The sequence below is a fragment of the Dermacentor andersoni genome, chromosome 2 (genome assembly GCF_023375885.2).
Source record: "Dermacentor andersoni chromosome 2, qqDerAnde1_hic_scaffold, whole genome shotgun sequence".
Lineage (NCBI taxonomy): Eukaryota > Metazoa > Arthropoda > Arachnida > Ixodida > Ixodidae > Dermacentor > Dermacentor andersoni.
The window spans coordinates 202226091-202240901 of NC_092815.1; the positions used below are offsets into that span (position 1 = coordinate 202226091).

General features: G+C 47.1%; 1 protein-coding gene across 7 annotated transcripts in view; it reads right to left on the reverse strand.

Moving 5' to 3' along the window:
* Nipped-A (Transcription-associated protein Nipped-A) overlaps positions 1–14811 on the reverse strand; it is a 361163-nt gene that overhangs the window by 196728 nt on the left and 149624 nt on the right. For all 7 annotated transcript variants that reach the window (XM_055075904.1, XM_055075900.1, XM_055075899.1 and 4 more), the window contains 2 exons: positions 14382–14581; positions 3767–4059 (listed from right to left, as the gene is read on the reverse strand). In XM_055075904.1, the coding sequence (XP_054931879.1) occupies positions 3767–4059; positions 14382–14581 (493 nt within the window). The remainder of the gene's footprint in view (positions 1–3766; positions 4060–14381; positions 14582–14811) is intronic.

The window sequence follows — 14811 nt, forward strand, 5'->3', positions numbered from 1 at the left end:
AACATGCCTTTGAATCAAACACGTGCCTAATTTCTGTGAGTCCAAAGTAGAAAAAATAACGTAGAGATAATATTAATGCTAATAAACAAAGGAAAAATGCACCTGATCTTTTAGCAAGATGCATGGGCAAGGGTCTAATACAATTTGTGGAGACGGGTTTGCACAAGGCTCACCATACGAGCAACAATCAGGAAAGGGCACGACGCTCCTCCACTTCGCAATGCACAAAGGTGCTACAGCAGGGTTCGTCGACTCTCCGACACGGCGGCACAGAGAAGGCTCCAGAGTCAGGTCACCAACAAACGTGGGTTTATTCACCCAAGATAAAGCATAGTGCGACAGTCACGCCACTTATGGGCAAAGGCTCACCTCAAGACCGATCATGTACGCGCGCGCGCTGTGCTAGGGCTAACCAGTAAGCGGTCCACCAAGCGCGAGAACGAGGAGTCGCAAGAGTAATGGTCCCATGTAGCGAACTCGTTGCGGGCCTGTGAGCACCTGCCGTGCCGATAAAGCGTTCAGTGGAGGAGAGCTCGAGTGGAGATGGTGCCCGGGGGCCGCCACTCGGGAGACCAATCAGGGAGCATCCCGGTGACACTTGCCCGTGCGGTGACTCAAGCCGGGAGAGAGAAGCACGGTTTGCGCGAGAAGTTAGCTCCAGTGTGCTAGCCGTGCCGTGTCCGCCATGTTGCCATTACGGCGGCGGCTCCCGGAAATCGAGCTAAGCACAATGCGCGAGCTGGGGGACGAGGTACGGGAAGGCACCTCGATCCCCACAAATTGCACAGTAAAGACAGGTTTTCTATAATTTTGAAAGTCAGCTTCACTGCAATATAGCTGCACTAGGCAGTAAAACATGAATGTCGCGAACATGATTTTTAGTCCAATTTTCATGGAAAAAAAAAGGTGCGCATTAGAATCTGAGAATACCATAATCAGACACTGTGAGCTACAGTTATTGCTTGAAAATCTTTCTAGGGCATGCGAAAAATAGCCATTTAGTACAATGGTGGGTGACATGCTCAACCGATTCCCTGTCCCTTAAGGGGGGAGGTGGGTCCTAATTTTTTTTTTCTTATTTTTGGGTGAATCTTTAATAAACTCCACTGTCTGGGGTAATTTTCTGTGCTGATTTCAGATCTGTAATTAGATTTCTGATAGCTGTAGCAGTTCAAAAAATATTGAGGTCTGAAGTCAAATTAATTTCAAACTCGTTACGGGGCTTTTTGATGATTCCGTCTTGCTAAACCAAAAACTAAATGCATGACACCATTGCTAAAGACCTACTGTAGGGGGTGATGCTATTTTTATTCATTTGGAAGCATTTTGTGGACAAGAAAACAATCTTGCATTTATTATGAAAATTTTTTTCTAATTAGCAGCGATTACTATACCTGAATGTAATTTTCATGACGGCGCAAGAGTAATAAAAATAGCATCACCCCCCAGATCATTTCAATACGAATAAAATGATACCACCCTTGTCATTTTTGGCCAAAAACAACCCAGAAAGAACACCCGTAAGGCGGAGTACAGTGTGCAAAAACATTGAACTGAAATAAACGCATTTGAAGTTTCAAACAAATGTAGCTTTTGCTGAAATGAATCTACAGCAATACAAATGGCACCATTTTGAAGCTGTGTTTTGTAAGAATGGCCATACTAAATGTGTGACTGCACACTCTCAAAATAATAGCACACTGGCCACTGAACTAGCACAAGAAACTTTATTAGGCACCACGCTCTACAAAGAGCATGGTGCCTGGGTTTCAAACCGAAGTGTAGAACTCTGTGTGGGCACGAATATAGTTCCAGTGTTGTACATGCAGGCTGCCTGATTGATAGCAGTCTCCATTACAATCAGTGAGGCACTTTTTTTTTCATTTGGTAGAATTGACCATGTTACTGAATGAAGGCTCCGAGTGTAAGTAGCCTTCAAAGTCATCTTCACCTGACAGTGGCTGTGGAACTTAGGATCAGAGAGTCAGTGATAGATATGCAGCTGCTAGGTGCTTTCCAGAAATTTGCTTTTGTATGATGCCTCGATCACTTCTGCAGCCAGGTGTGTACCAGCCCAAGGGGCCTAGTGAACAGAGCTCATGATGAGGTTCTCTTTATGAAGGGGTGGTATGATAGATATTGTTACGAGCTATCGTGACAATATGATAATAGAGTGAACGCGCAATGTGCTTGGTTGCGACTCCGAAGTGCCGATGTGCGAAATGCATAGCTGCAGATACAAGGAGCCGACGCGCGATGTGCTTAGTTGCGCAGTTGAAGGTGCCGACGCGCGAAATGCCTAGTCGCGGACTCGAGGACTCGACCCTCGATGCGCTTATTCGCGCAGTCCGAATTGCCGACGCGCGAAATGCCTAGTTGCGGGCTCGAGGAGTCGACACTCGACGCGCTCATTCACGCAGTCCTACGTGCCGACGCGCGAAATTCCTAGCCGCGGGCTCGAGGAGTCGACACTCAATGCGCTGGTTTGCGCAGTCGGAGGCGCCGATGCACAAAATGATTAGGTGACGGTCCGAGAAGTCCGCGCGCGATGTGCATGATCGCCGAGTCGGAGGCTCCTTATGTGCGAAATGTTTAGCCGTGTTTCGGAGGATTGCGTGCGCGATACGAATTTGTCACGAATTCGAAACACCGAGTGCTGAAAGGCTTAGCCGCATGTCCGAGGATTCTGCGCGTGAATCTTGGTCGCGAAGTCCGCGTCGCCGACGCTCGGAATGCTTAGCCGCGAGTCTGAAACGTCCACAAGCGTAGGGATCGGCCACGCTACTGCGATGTCCGCGTAGCGCCCGTTTTGACACGTCGAGATTACGGCGAGTGGAGACACCAAACTCGCGAGGTGCAAGGAGCCGAGCAGACGACGCGAGCGCCGGACCAATGGCGAACCGCGCTGGAGTCACGTGGCGGGCGCGGCCAATCGCAGACTCCGGCACGACCTTCAATTATTTGCTTTTTGTGCGCTTGTTTCTGTATGGAGGAGATCGCTGAAGCGGCAAATTTGAAGACGGAGAAATGCGCTTTCCAACGAGACCAAGATGGCGGCGCTCGGTCGCGCCGTTCCGGAGATATTGTGGCGTGAAAAACGCTGTTCTTTCTTGATTTCCGCGAGATTTTTCACCACCTTGGCTAATGAAACGAATTTTTTAGAGCACTTCTTGGTGGTTTACAGGGATGATATTTGGGTATCACACAGAAAAAGGGTTATAGAAACTGAAAATGTGATTTTCAAAAAATCGATTTTCCGGCCATTTTTCGCGATCTAAAACCCGCCTCCCACCTTAAGCTCTGCCGAGATAGACGCTGCCAGTAAAGTGGTTGTTACAGGGGTCATCATAAGGGCATGTGCATGCTGACTTGTCATGTACCAATTATCCGGCGAAGGCCAATTTTAAGACATGAAATAACAAAAGCTTTGCATGAGCCCACGGGTGCCAGCATGGGTGCCAGCCGTCCCACCTTCGGTCAGAACTTAATTCACCGGAGTCAAATTAATGGAAGTTTACTGTACTTGTTTACTGCCTGCAATTGTTAAGTCTGTCGAAAGTGAGATTTCCGAAAACTGATCCAACTGCAACCGAACGTGTCGGTCACTGCATTCTTGTCTAGCACCACGCCCTGTATCTACTCACATTTCTTCTTCCATCCCATTTAGTGCTGTTGGTATGTTTCACTATTCCAGCAACCAACTTGCCAAGCTTTTCAGCAACAACCCTATTTTTTTTTTTTTCCATTTCATCCCAAGAGTGCTCACTTGGCCATGTCGACGGCCCCATTGGAGACCTCCCCCGTCAGGTCCATCATGATGAAGAACAAGGCCTTGAGGAAAACGTACTGGTGCCCAAGCACCCAGCGAAGGGGCAGCCGCTCCACCAGGCACTTTATGGCGAAGCAGCCACCCGATTTTGCATACCAAGCCCGGTCATAGCACAGGGCGCACAGCCGCTCCGAGAGGTATTCCACGTGTGGCAGCTGGCAGGCCCGCTCCCGCGACGTCAGCACCGTTGCCGAGTTCTCCGTGATGAGCAGCATGGCCAGTTGACCCACCTAACCCGAAGAATGCATTACCAAGTGTGAGTGCTTCGGGCCAGTTAGTAACAATACAAGACGGAAGTAGTCGCTGCACTGTTATCACCTTTACACAGACGCAGAAACACTCTTGAACAAAGAAGTGTCACCGACACGTACTATCACCACATATCCAAGCATAAACAGCAAGAAACAGACCAATACGACTGTTGCGCATAATCACATGAGTGTGCTATCACACAGACGCAGAAACACTCTTGAACAAAGAAGTGTCACTGACATGTACTATCACCACATATTCAAGCGTAAACAGCAAGAAACAGACCAATACGACTGTTGCACATAATCACATGAGTGTGCTATCTGCAGCCTCTCTTTTGCTTGTTTATTAAACAACAGTGGCATAGCTGCAAATGTACATTTGCAGCTATGCCACTGTTATGCCACTGTGATGAAACGTACACCGGTGGTGTACGCTTGATCACGGTTCATAATGGTTAGACGCGGATGGATAAGGCACTAATGAGGGTATAATGATAACGGCTTATAATGATCGGAACGTCATCAGCGCACTGGGCACCGCTACCTGCAGTACTTTGCTTGCGTTATCAATGAACCTTGCGCCGCCATCCCCACCAGTTCGTGTCGCCACAGCACTGTCGTTTGTTTGCACTGGCCAGATCAAGTTTCATAACATTAATAATGATACCAGGCTGCATGGAGATGAGCAAGTAGCACAATGCTTACGCATGCTTAGACGACTTCCTGAGAAGTTCCTGTGTGAATTTTTTTTCTTCATTCCGCCAATGTGTTTGCGGTCGTGGTGTTGTCGTGGGGTTCAAAGGTCTTTGCTGCGACATGTCATGCTTATGTTATCGATACGTCGATGTTGTTACATCCATGGAATTCTTGGATAGCGACACTGTTGCCGCCATCGCACCTCACGCTTCTTCAAGCAACAGTGATGACGACAATGACAATGTGGACGTGGACGTGGACGACAGCACTTCATTATATGACGTGGAACGTGCTTTGAGCGTCATGCGAGCTTTTGCAGAGAAGCGGCGACTTGTAGCACTTGTAGCAATTGTAGCAATTGTAGACTTTGAAGCAATTGCTAAGAACGGGTGGATGATCATTTTCCAATTGTTAATTACTTCTCTCTACTTTGCGGGTTTCCACAGAACTCGTGAATGCGCCGTTGCACGCTGTTCCGTTTACGCGCAATCAGATATGCCTGAATCTCGGAGAGGGTCGTACGGTCACTACAGGCGGCTGAAAGCACAGTCACTGTTTGTGCACGCTCCGTATGCGACGGCAGCGTAGCACATGGTGCGTCATCTTCCGACTCGGAGTCATCGTCCGGCGGTGCAGCAGAAACCTGACGAATGATCTCGCCGTCGTCGAGTTCTGCGCATGTCAGTACAGCAGTGTCAGCACCTGTGAAACTGTCAAATGAGACGGTGTCCGGAATTGCAATGCAACCACTGCGCAGGTCTCGGCAGAACATTTTCCGCGTCAGTAGGGAGCACATTGGAAGGCGTCAAATCCTAGGCCTCCCGGCACCCGCTTCCCAGCCTTCTCCAGCGCAGTCTGCGCGGGCACTGTCGGCGCCATTAGACACTTGACATGATGTTTCTGTATGCCACATTAGATCACCGCAACCTCGACACAGCACATAAAGCAAACACCACCACGCCGTAACGCTAACACCAGTCGCACAAACGAAAAACGTGGCCTACTCGCAGCGTCGTGCACGAAAAAAGAAACAATTCAGCTGCTGGATTGTCTTGACATGGCTTACTAAGCTGAGACCGAAACTGCTGTAGCCACTTTATCAAACCAGGCAGAAAAGATGATGATGAGCAGGGATTTGCAGTAGCGCCACTTCGTGGGGCAGCAAGGAGGCTCCATTCAAAACAAAAATGGCATTCAGCAAGACGAACCACGCACCGGTCAGAGTCGGTGCATGGTGCTCTCGATCAAGTTGCCTCAAGGAGTGTCCGAAAAATCAGACAAGAGGTTGCAAGGTGTCCGCACTTTCGGCAGTTGTTATACATTATGGTTTATGGGGAGAACGGCGGTGCCGAGAAGCAGACCGAATAATCGAGCATGTCCGAATTTTTGGAGTTTGAAAAATCAGTCGGCGACTGTATTGTAAAAACCCGTGTATAATATAAGGTTTTTTACCTATTATTAGCATCCCAAATTTTCACTTCGTACTATATCCGGATCCGAACAAAAATTTCAGTCAGAAATTAGGGCTAGAAGTTTTGGTTTCGTTTTGCTGCGAGGCTACATCATCGTTTCTTTATTGTTTAGTGCGCACCCTGGCAGCACACTTGCAAACCACGCTTTGCGAAGTGCACCTTTTTCATTCCGTATCGAAGGACCAAGCTGTCCGGACCACGAAAACAGTAATCGACTGCTTTCAAGAGAAAGGTTATTTTAGCCACACAGGACATCGGCAACAGTGATGCCGGGAGGCAGTTTGGCGTCAACGAGGGAAGCATTCACTGGTGGCATTGACAGAAGGAAGCCCTTTTCACATGCAGCGGAATGTGAAGAAGCTTTCGCAGCCCGAAGAGTGGGACATATCCGGAAATCAAACTCGCCCTTACGGAGTTCGTGCGCCAACAGCGAACGGCACATCTAGCTGTAAGCGTGGAGCTTATGCAGGCAAAAGATAAGGAGCTTGCAAGAGAAAAAGGGCTACCGAGCTCCGCCTTCAAAGCGAGCAGCTTGAAGCACTGGATTTATCGCTAGGTGTGCTGTGCTGGATTTTCCTTACGCCGCCGAACTTCAATTTTGCAAGAGCTGCCAGAATCATTCGTAGAGCTGCTTGTGGCTTTCCAGCGCCACATTATTTCACTGCGCAAGTCCAAGAACTTCCAGCTAGGGCAAATCGGCAATGCATTCCAAACGCCGGTTTATCTGGACATGCCATCGCCTCTCACCATGCACAAAATGGGCTCTAAAGTTTATGTCCGGTCCACTGGCAACGAGAAAACGTGAGTTACCGTCATGTTGTTGTGCACAGCAGATGGACGCAAGCTTCCGCCATATGTCATCTTCAAGCGCAAGACAGTGCCTAAAGGTGAGGAGCTGCCAAAAAATGTGGTCGTGAGATGCCACGAGAAAGGCTGGATGAACGGGAATCTTGTGCTCGACTGGATAAAGTCCGTGTGGTATAGGCGGCCCGGCACACTGTTGTCGTTCCCGTCCATCCTCGTGCTGGATGCATTCCGTTGCCATTTGGCCGACTCAGTGAAGAGGCTGTTGCACAAATCTGGCACTGAACTCGTCGTTATCCCGGGTGGGATGACGTCTCAGCTGCAGCCTTTAAATGTCTGCATGAACAAGCTGTTCAAGGACGCGGTCAAGCGGTGTTACGCAGATTGGATGCACTCAGGTGAGCTTGCAGTGATGCCGACCGGGCGGATAAAGCGGGCTTCGCCAGCCCCGCTATCCAAGTGGATTGTGGACGCATCGTCCGGCATACCAGAGGACTTTGTGCGTCACGTATTCAAGAAGTGCGCATCTCGAACGCGCTTGATGGCACAGAGGATGAGTACTTCTGCGAAGATATGTCCGACAAGGAACTTACCGAAGAGAGTGCAGCTGAAGAAGACAGCGATTGAAGTGTGGAGTGCAATTTAAGGGGGGAAGCGGGGATCAGATCGCGATTTTCGCGAAAAAAATCGATTTTTGAAAAGTACGCTTTTCAGAATCTACAGCATCATTTCTATCTTGTACTGAAATATTTCACCGAAAAACAAACTCTAAGCACTTAAAATAAATATATTTGTCGGTGCCGGCGTCCACAAATCCGCCCGAAATCGCGAAAAAGCCGCGAAGTTCAACGCGCGACTGCTCGGCTTTCCCGCCACGGAGCGCCGCCATTTTGGTATCGTTGGAAAGCCCGACTCTTTGACTCTTTGTCCCAGCCCTTCCCTTCCTTCCCTGCCAGCCAGCAAGCGCACAAAAAAAGAAAAACAGGAGAGTGGCAGCACGGAGCAGCCAATGGCTGCCGCGCCCCGATTGGCTCTGCGCCGCGGCTCGTTGTAAGGCGCCTCCTCATTGGTCGACGCCGCGCCATAATGGCGGCCGAGGCAAGGAGCGCAAGGAGCGTCTGCTTTTGTCCGCTGCTGGGAAGCCTTTCTGGACTTTCCTTCTCTTGTGTTTCGAGGACGTCGGCCACGTGCAATGGATCCGCGCACGTTCGAAAAGAAGTACCGGACGAAGCATGCCTACGGGAAGCGGAAACGCAAGCCCGTCACAGCAAGGAAGAAGCGGCGATTGTCAGCAGGTGGTTCGGCCGAGCCGAGCGTCCGTTCAGAATCGGCGGAGTACGCGCCCAACGTGCTGTGCGATCTCTCGCCCAACGTGCTGCGGGATCTTGCGCCGAGTCGAGCACCAGCCAGCGATAGTGAGACGAACCATGATCTTTTGCCGTCGAAGCGCGGGCGCAGTGTTACTTCACCGGTGACGATCGACATGCCAGTGAGTCTCGCCGTACGCGAGCGTCCCGTCGCAAGTTCGTCCAGCACAGATTACGGAGTGAGCTTGCAGCGGTCATCGCCGCCCGACTGCAGAGCATCGGAGACGCGCTTCCGCGGTGTGTCGTTCAACGCCGAGATGTCTCCGCAGCCAACAACCGCCAGTGAAGGCAGTCCCATGCCATCGACGAGTTCCGGCGCTTCGACGGAGCTGCAACGCGGGCGCACGCTCGCTGCCGCGGATGCGCCGGCGGCCGACCTTGCCGCTCATCGCAGTGTTGACTGTTCGCCCAGTGAACGTCGCACTATTCAAGCTCACCTGGAAACACGATTTGTGTCCGCGGAAACTGCAGAACTGCAAGCGTCGAGAGTTCGCGAATCGCTTCGCGCGGTTTCAGCAACGGAGCGCAAGTTCGGGCTGACTGGCTCACAGGAAAATGCCATTCCCGCACCTCCAGAAGAGGAGTTTATGCTTGTTCAAGTTGCTGCTTTGAACTCGCTGATTGGTTCCCCGCTTTGCCCAACTTGTCAGCAGCCCGGCCTAGCAGTGCACCGCGAGACTGAACTGGGACTAGCTGTGAAGATGGTACTTTCATGCATTTCCTGTGGTAGTACCCTACAGTCTGAGTGGTCCTCACAAAGGAAGAGCGGCTCTAGAGCTTTCGAGGTCAACATCAGAGCTATGCAAGCAATAAAGAGCATTGGGAAAGGACCAACTGCTCTTAATGACTTCTGGGCCACCATGAATGTCTCGCATCGTTGGTTACACCACAAAACATATGATGGGCACCTCAAAAAGACTTTCAAGCCTGCCGCAGCGGCAGCTGCACACAACATCTTCACAGATGCTGTAGAGGCAGTGAAAAAGGTGTACACTGAAATGGAGACAACATTTTCAAAGAACATTACAGTAGTGTATGATGGCACATGGTTGACACGCGGCCACAGCTCCCATACCGGCGTAGGCTGTATAATTGATTTCCATACAGGGCTTGTGTTGGACTGCATAGTTCTGTCCAACTTCTGCCTTGGGTGCAGCCGACAGCCAGCAGAAAGTGACCCCAACTATGCTGAATGGAAGCAGCAACACCAGTGCCAGAAAAACACTGATGTGAATTCTGGAAGAATGGAGGTTGAGGCTGCACTACAGCTCTTCAGGCGCTCCTTGAGCAGAAATGATCTACGTTACACAAACATAGTTTGTTACGGGGACAGCCGCATGTTTCGCACTCTATGTGATGAAGAAGTTTATGGTTTTGTGCAGCTATCTAAAGAGGACTGCATAAATCATGTTAAAAAACGAATGGGGGCTGCACTTCGCTCTTTGGTGGCCAAGGCAAAGAAAGGAGAGCCACTAGGTGGAAAGGGGGGCCTGACACAGCAGCTCATCAAAAAACTGACAAACTACTATGGCCTTGCTCTGCGGAACCACTCGGAAGTCGAGGAAATGCAAAGGGCAGTAATGGCAACGTACTACCACATCACATCAACAGATGATGAGCCCCATCATGAGCTGTGTCCCCCTGGCCCCCTTAGCTGGTGCAACCACCGGTCAGCTGAGGCAGAAGGGCAGCCAGCACCAGCTCACAAGTACAAGCTTTCAGCTAAAGTTGCTGAAGCACTCCTGCCTGTGTACCAGCGCCTCTCAGACCCTCAGTTGCTGGCCCGGTGCAGAGGAGGCAAAACTCAAAACGCGGCTGAGAGTCTCCATTCAGTGATATGGTCACTAGTATCAAAAGACCAGCATGCCTCACTGTTTGCTGTGGAAACAGCAGTGCACGAGGCAATTTCAAAGTACAACTCGGGCAGTCTGAAAGCTTATTCAGACCTGTGCACAACATTGGGCCTGCGCCCTGGTGCCCTCTCTCTTCAGCGGGCTGTCGAGAAAGACTCCCAGCGAATGAAGAAGGCACACAAAGTCCATCTCCTGAAAGGACAGAGGGCTAAGAAGTCACCTGCTGCCAAGGACACCAAATTCTACAATGCAGGAGCATTCTAGACAGTGTGTGCCAGTATGGAACTTTGAGGCTTGTTTTCTCAAAAGTTTGTTTTGAGCTTATCACCTCGCTCGTGGAAAGCATAGCACGGCAATGGGAGCACGGATTTTAATCCTGTTTGTTTTGCTGCAATTGGTGAAGTGTGCCTTATGTCAAGACAGTCTCAGATTTACCATTTAGGCTCACCATTTTTTTATTACACAATAATTGGAGCATGATACATTCTAAACATAAAGAGAAGGTGCATACTATATCGTTTAGAAGAAGAGCAGAGAAATTTAAAAAGAAATTAAGAGAATCTTGACTTAGACTATACTTCTTAGTAACTATTAAAAACATTTACAGACCCATAACCCATTTTGCTGTCACGCTAGGCTTTCCACGAGCAAGCAACATGTGAGCAATATATAAATAATGATAAAATAAAAACTACTGAAGATATGATTGTGAAACTTTGCAGCTGTCTGTTTGATGCTATTTCGAACCTGTATGCCAAATTTCATCACTCTAAGATAAAAAATGAAAAAGTTAGTTCCGATCCCCTCATCCCCCCTTAAATAAATGTTTTCCTCAAGTTTTCCTAGCTTGTCTTACATGTGGATAAACCTTTTTTTCCATTTCGCGTCCCAAAAGTTTCACCTCGTACCATATGCGAGTTCGTATTATGCGCTGGTTTTTATGGTAAGTCACGATGTCGTGCAATCTCATACTGCATCAGCAATAACGCAGCAGCAAAACTGCCCTTTGTCCTCACATGTAGGTTTACTTTGGAAACCCCAGATGTGCCGTTGCCTCTCCCCGTGCCTCTCGTGCATAGACGGCTTATTCTTGGTGCATTCCAGATCCTGTTATGAGACTATACATGCGCTTAAGGGGGGAAGTGGGTCTTAAAAATTTTTTTCTTATTTTCGGGTGAATCTTTAATAAACTCCACTGTCTGGGGTAATTTTTCGTGCTGATTTCAGATCTGTAATCAGATTTTTGATAGCTGTAGCAGTTCAAAAAATATTGAGGTCTGAAGTCAAATTAATTTCAAACTCGTTACGGGGCTTTTTGATGATTCCGTCTTGCTAAACCAAAAACTAAATGCATGACACCATTGCTAAAGACCTACTGTAGGGGGTGATGCTATTTTTATTCCTTTGGAAGCATTTTGTGGACAAGAAAACAATCTTGCATTTATTATGAAAATTTTTCTAATTAGCAGCGATTACTATACCTGAATGTAATTTTCATGATGGTGCAAGAGTAATAAAAATAGCATCACCCCCCAGATCATTTCAATACGAATAAAATGATACCACCCTTGTCATTTTTGGCCAAAAACAATCCAGAAAAAAACACCCGTAAGGCGGAGTACAGTGTGCAAAAACATCGAACTGAAATAAACGCATTTGAAGTTTCAAACAAATGTAGCTTTTGCTGAAGTGAATCTACAGCAATACAAATGGCACCATTTTGAAGCTCTATGTTTTGTAAGAATGGCCATACTAAGTGTGTGACTGCACACTCTCAAAATAATAGCACACTGAACTAGCACAAGAAACTCTATTAGGCACCATGCTCTACAAAGAGCATGCTGTCTGGGTTTCAAACCGAAGTGCAGAACTCTGTGTGGGCATGAATATAGTTCCAGTGTTGTACATGCAGGCTGCCTGATTGATAACAGTCTCCATTACAATCAGTGAGGCATTTTTTTTTTTCATTTGGTAGAATTGACCATATTACTGAATGAAGGCTCTGAGTGTAAGTAGCCTTCCAAGTCATCTTGACCTGACAGTGGCTGTGGAACTTAGGATCAGAGAGCCAGTGATAAATGCGCTTTCCGACGAGACCAAGATGGCGGCGCTCGGTCGTGCCGTTCCGGAGATATTGTGGCGTGAAAAACGCTGTTCTTTCTTGATTTCCGCGAGATTTTTCGCCACCTTGGCTAATAAAACGAATTTTTTAGAGCACTTCTAGGTGGTTTACAGTGATGATATTTGGGTATTAGATAGAAAAAGGGTTATAGAAACTGAAAATGTGATTTTCAAAAAATCGATTTTTTTGCCATTTTTTGCGATGTAAAACCCGCGTCCCCCCTTAATCTCAACATTGGTGGAAGCATTTTAGTGCTTTTAATTATATTGTAATTATTATGTACAGGTCTTAAAGCTTGAAATTTATATTTTTTGTTTTCATTAGTTTTGGGATTGGCACTGTGTCCCTTCTACTCATTCAATTCTTGCAATTTTTCTTTTTTTTTTTTCTTTCGCCTGAATGCCAGCGAGTCAGAGAGTGCAGAAAAACTATGTATAGTAGTGTCTTAGGATACCGCAATATTTAAAAATTTTTAGAAATCATTCACAAGAATTCCCACTTTTAAAGCTGCAACATTAGAATTTCATAACTTTGTCTAAAGTACAGATAAAACATCAAAATGCTAACTTGCACTCTTTCAACATGCAGGAACATATCCGCTTACTTTTAGCTATCTTGTTGCAGTATGCTTTTTGCAAGTCAACTCTCACATTTTTACTGCAACAAGAACTATAACTACTTTCTTTTATTGACTTCGCAAAAGATCTAGGTGCGTATTTGTAATCAGCACACGAGATTCTATGTGTCCCGAAAGTTTTATGCAACTAGAGCAAAGAACAACATGTTTGTTCTGGATGCTATGTACCCTCACATTTATTACTCTTTGTTTTGTTTTTTTGCACTTTTCTCAAAACACAAATTTCAGGCCTCGATATTTCAACACCAAGAACAGATAGAATTAAAATTTCTTTTTCAGAATGAAGCGTAATGTATACTCCATGAAGTATAGTAAGCAATGTCTTTTTTTCTTTTCACTTTGCAAATTAATTACTTTGCTACATTTTCTGCCACATGGCTGCCACATTTTGTAGGCTTGTATTCAATGGGCTATAAAATATCTATTAATGGTCAGATAAAAAAAAGTGCTTTCTATCCTTCCTTACTTACTCTTTATGCTATCTAACCACGCCTTAGAAATAATTCTGTATTGTGCCATTCATCTTCCATTGTGTCCTTAAACAATGGAAGTGAAATATTAATTACCATAGAAAATAACCGAGCTACAGCAAAACTAATTACATATTTGAAAACAATAAAGGGAAAATCAGACATCCACCTGTTCGTAGCAATTGCTACAAAGGAAACCCAAACTTCTCTCCACCTTGCGGGTTTCCGCAGAACTATTACGTCAAACTTTTGCCTTTGCTTCGAGTTGTTGAAAAATTCGGCTTTGCCCAGCCATCTGCTAGCCACATGGTTAGCTCAGATGGTAGAGCGGTTGCCCCAGAAAGGTGGTGGTCTCGGGTTCGAGTCCCGGACCAGGACAAATTTTTCTTCAACTGTGAGGCTTTTTTTCCGAGGAACCCGTTTGGGTTTCCTTTGTAGCAATTGCTACGAACGGGTGGATGATCATTTTCCAATTGTTAATTACTTCTCTCTACCTTGCGGCTTTCCGCAGAACTATTATGTCAAATATTTGAAATCAGCACAAAAATCTTAATGGGACTGGCAGTTTTATCAATATTGATGAAAAAAATTTGGAACATTATTTCAATAGCAATGTCCCCCTTAAGTGTATGTATCTCTCGACATTTCTGTTATGCATTTTGTTGTCATTGTTTTTTTATGTTTCACGCCTGTTTGAATATTTTCTCCTTCTGTTTGTCCGTTCAATCATCCTTCTCAAGCTTTCACAATTGGATAACTTGCCGTATTTATTGCCACTGTCGTTTGATTCTGTGACCCCTTCCCTTCTCTAATGCTTTCATGTTTGAGGGTATCTGAAATAGACAAATTAGTTAATCGTAATGTGGAGAAAACGAACCTTGCAGAGTTCTTTCTCCTCGTGGGCCATTATAGCTGCCAGGGCGTCTACGAGCACGGACGGGTCCATGCCCTGTGTGGGAGGCCGGGTCTGGCGGAGTGGCCCAGCCTGCTGTGCCACCGCCACCAGGGTGTAGTGGTGCACCAGTGACACCAGGAATGGCAGCACTTGGCTGTGAAGCTCCTTGATAGCCGCTGCCGCTGCACGTACACGCATGCCCACAGGTGTTAGAAGGGGACACCAAGAGAGAGGATGGTAACTGCATGCCTATTATTCTTTGAGCCATTTGCGACAATTTTCATACATAAAAATTTTGTTTCCCACAGTTGCTGTAATTTGATTTTCTCTCTAACTTCGTGGTTATGGCGTTTCACTTCTGAGCTCAAGCTGCGGGTTCGAACCCTTCCGCAGCGGCCGCATTTCGATGGGG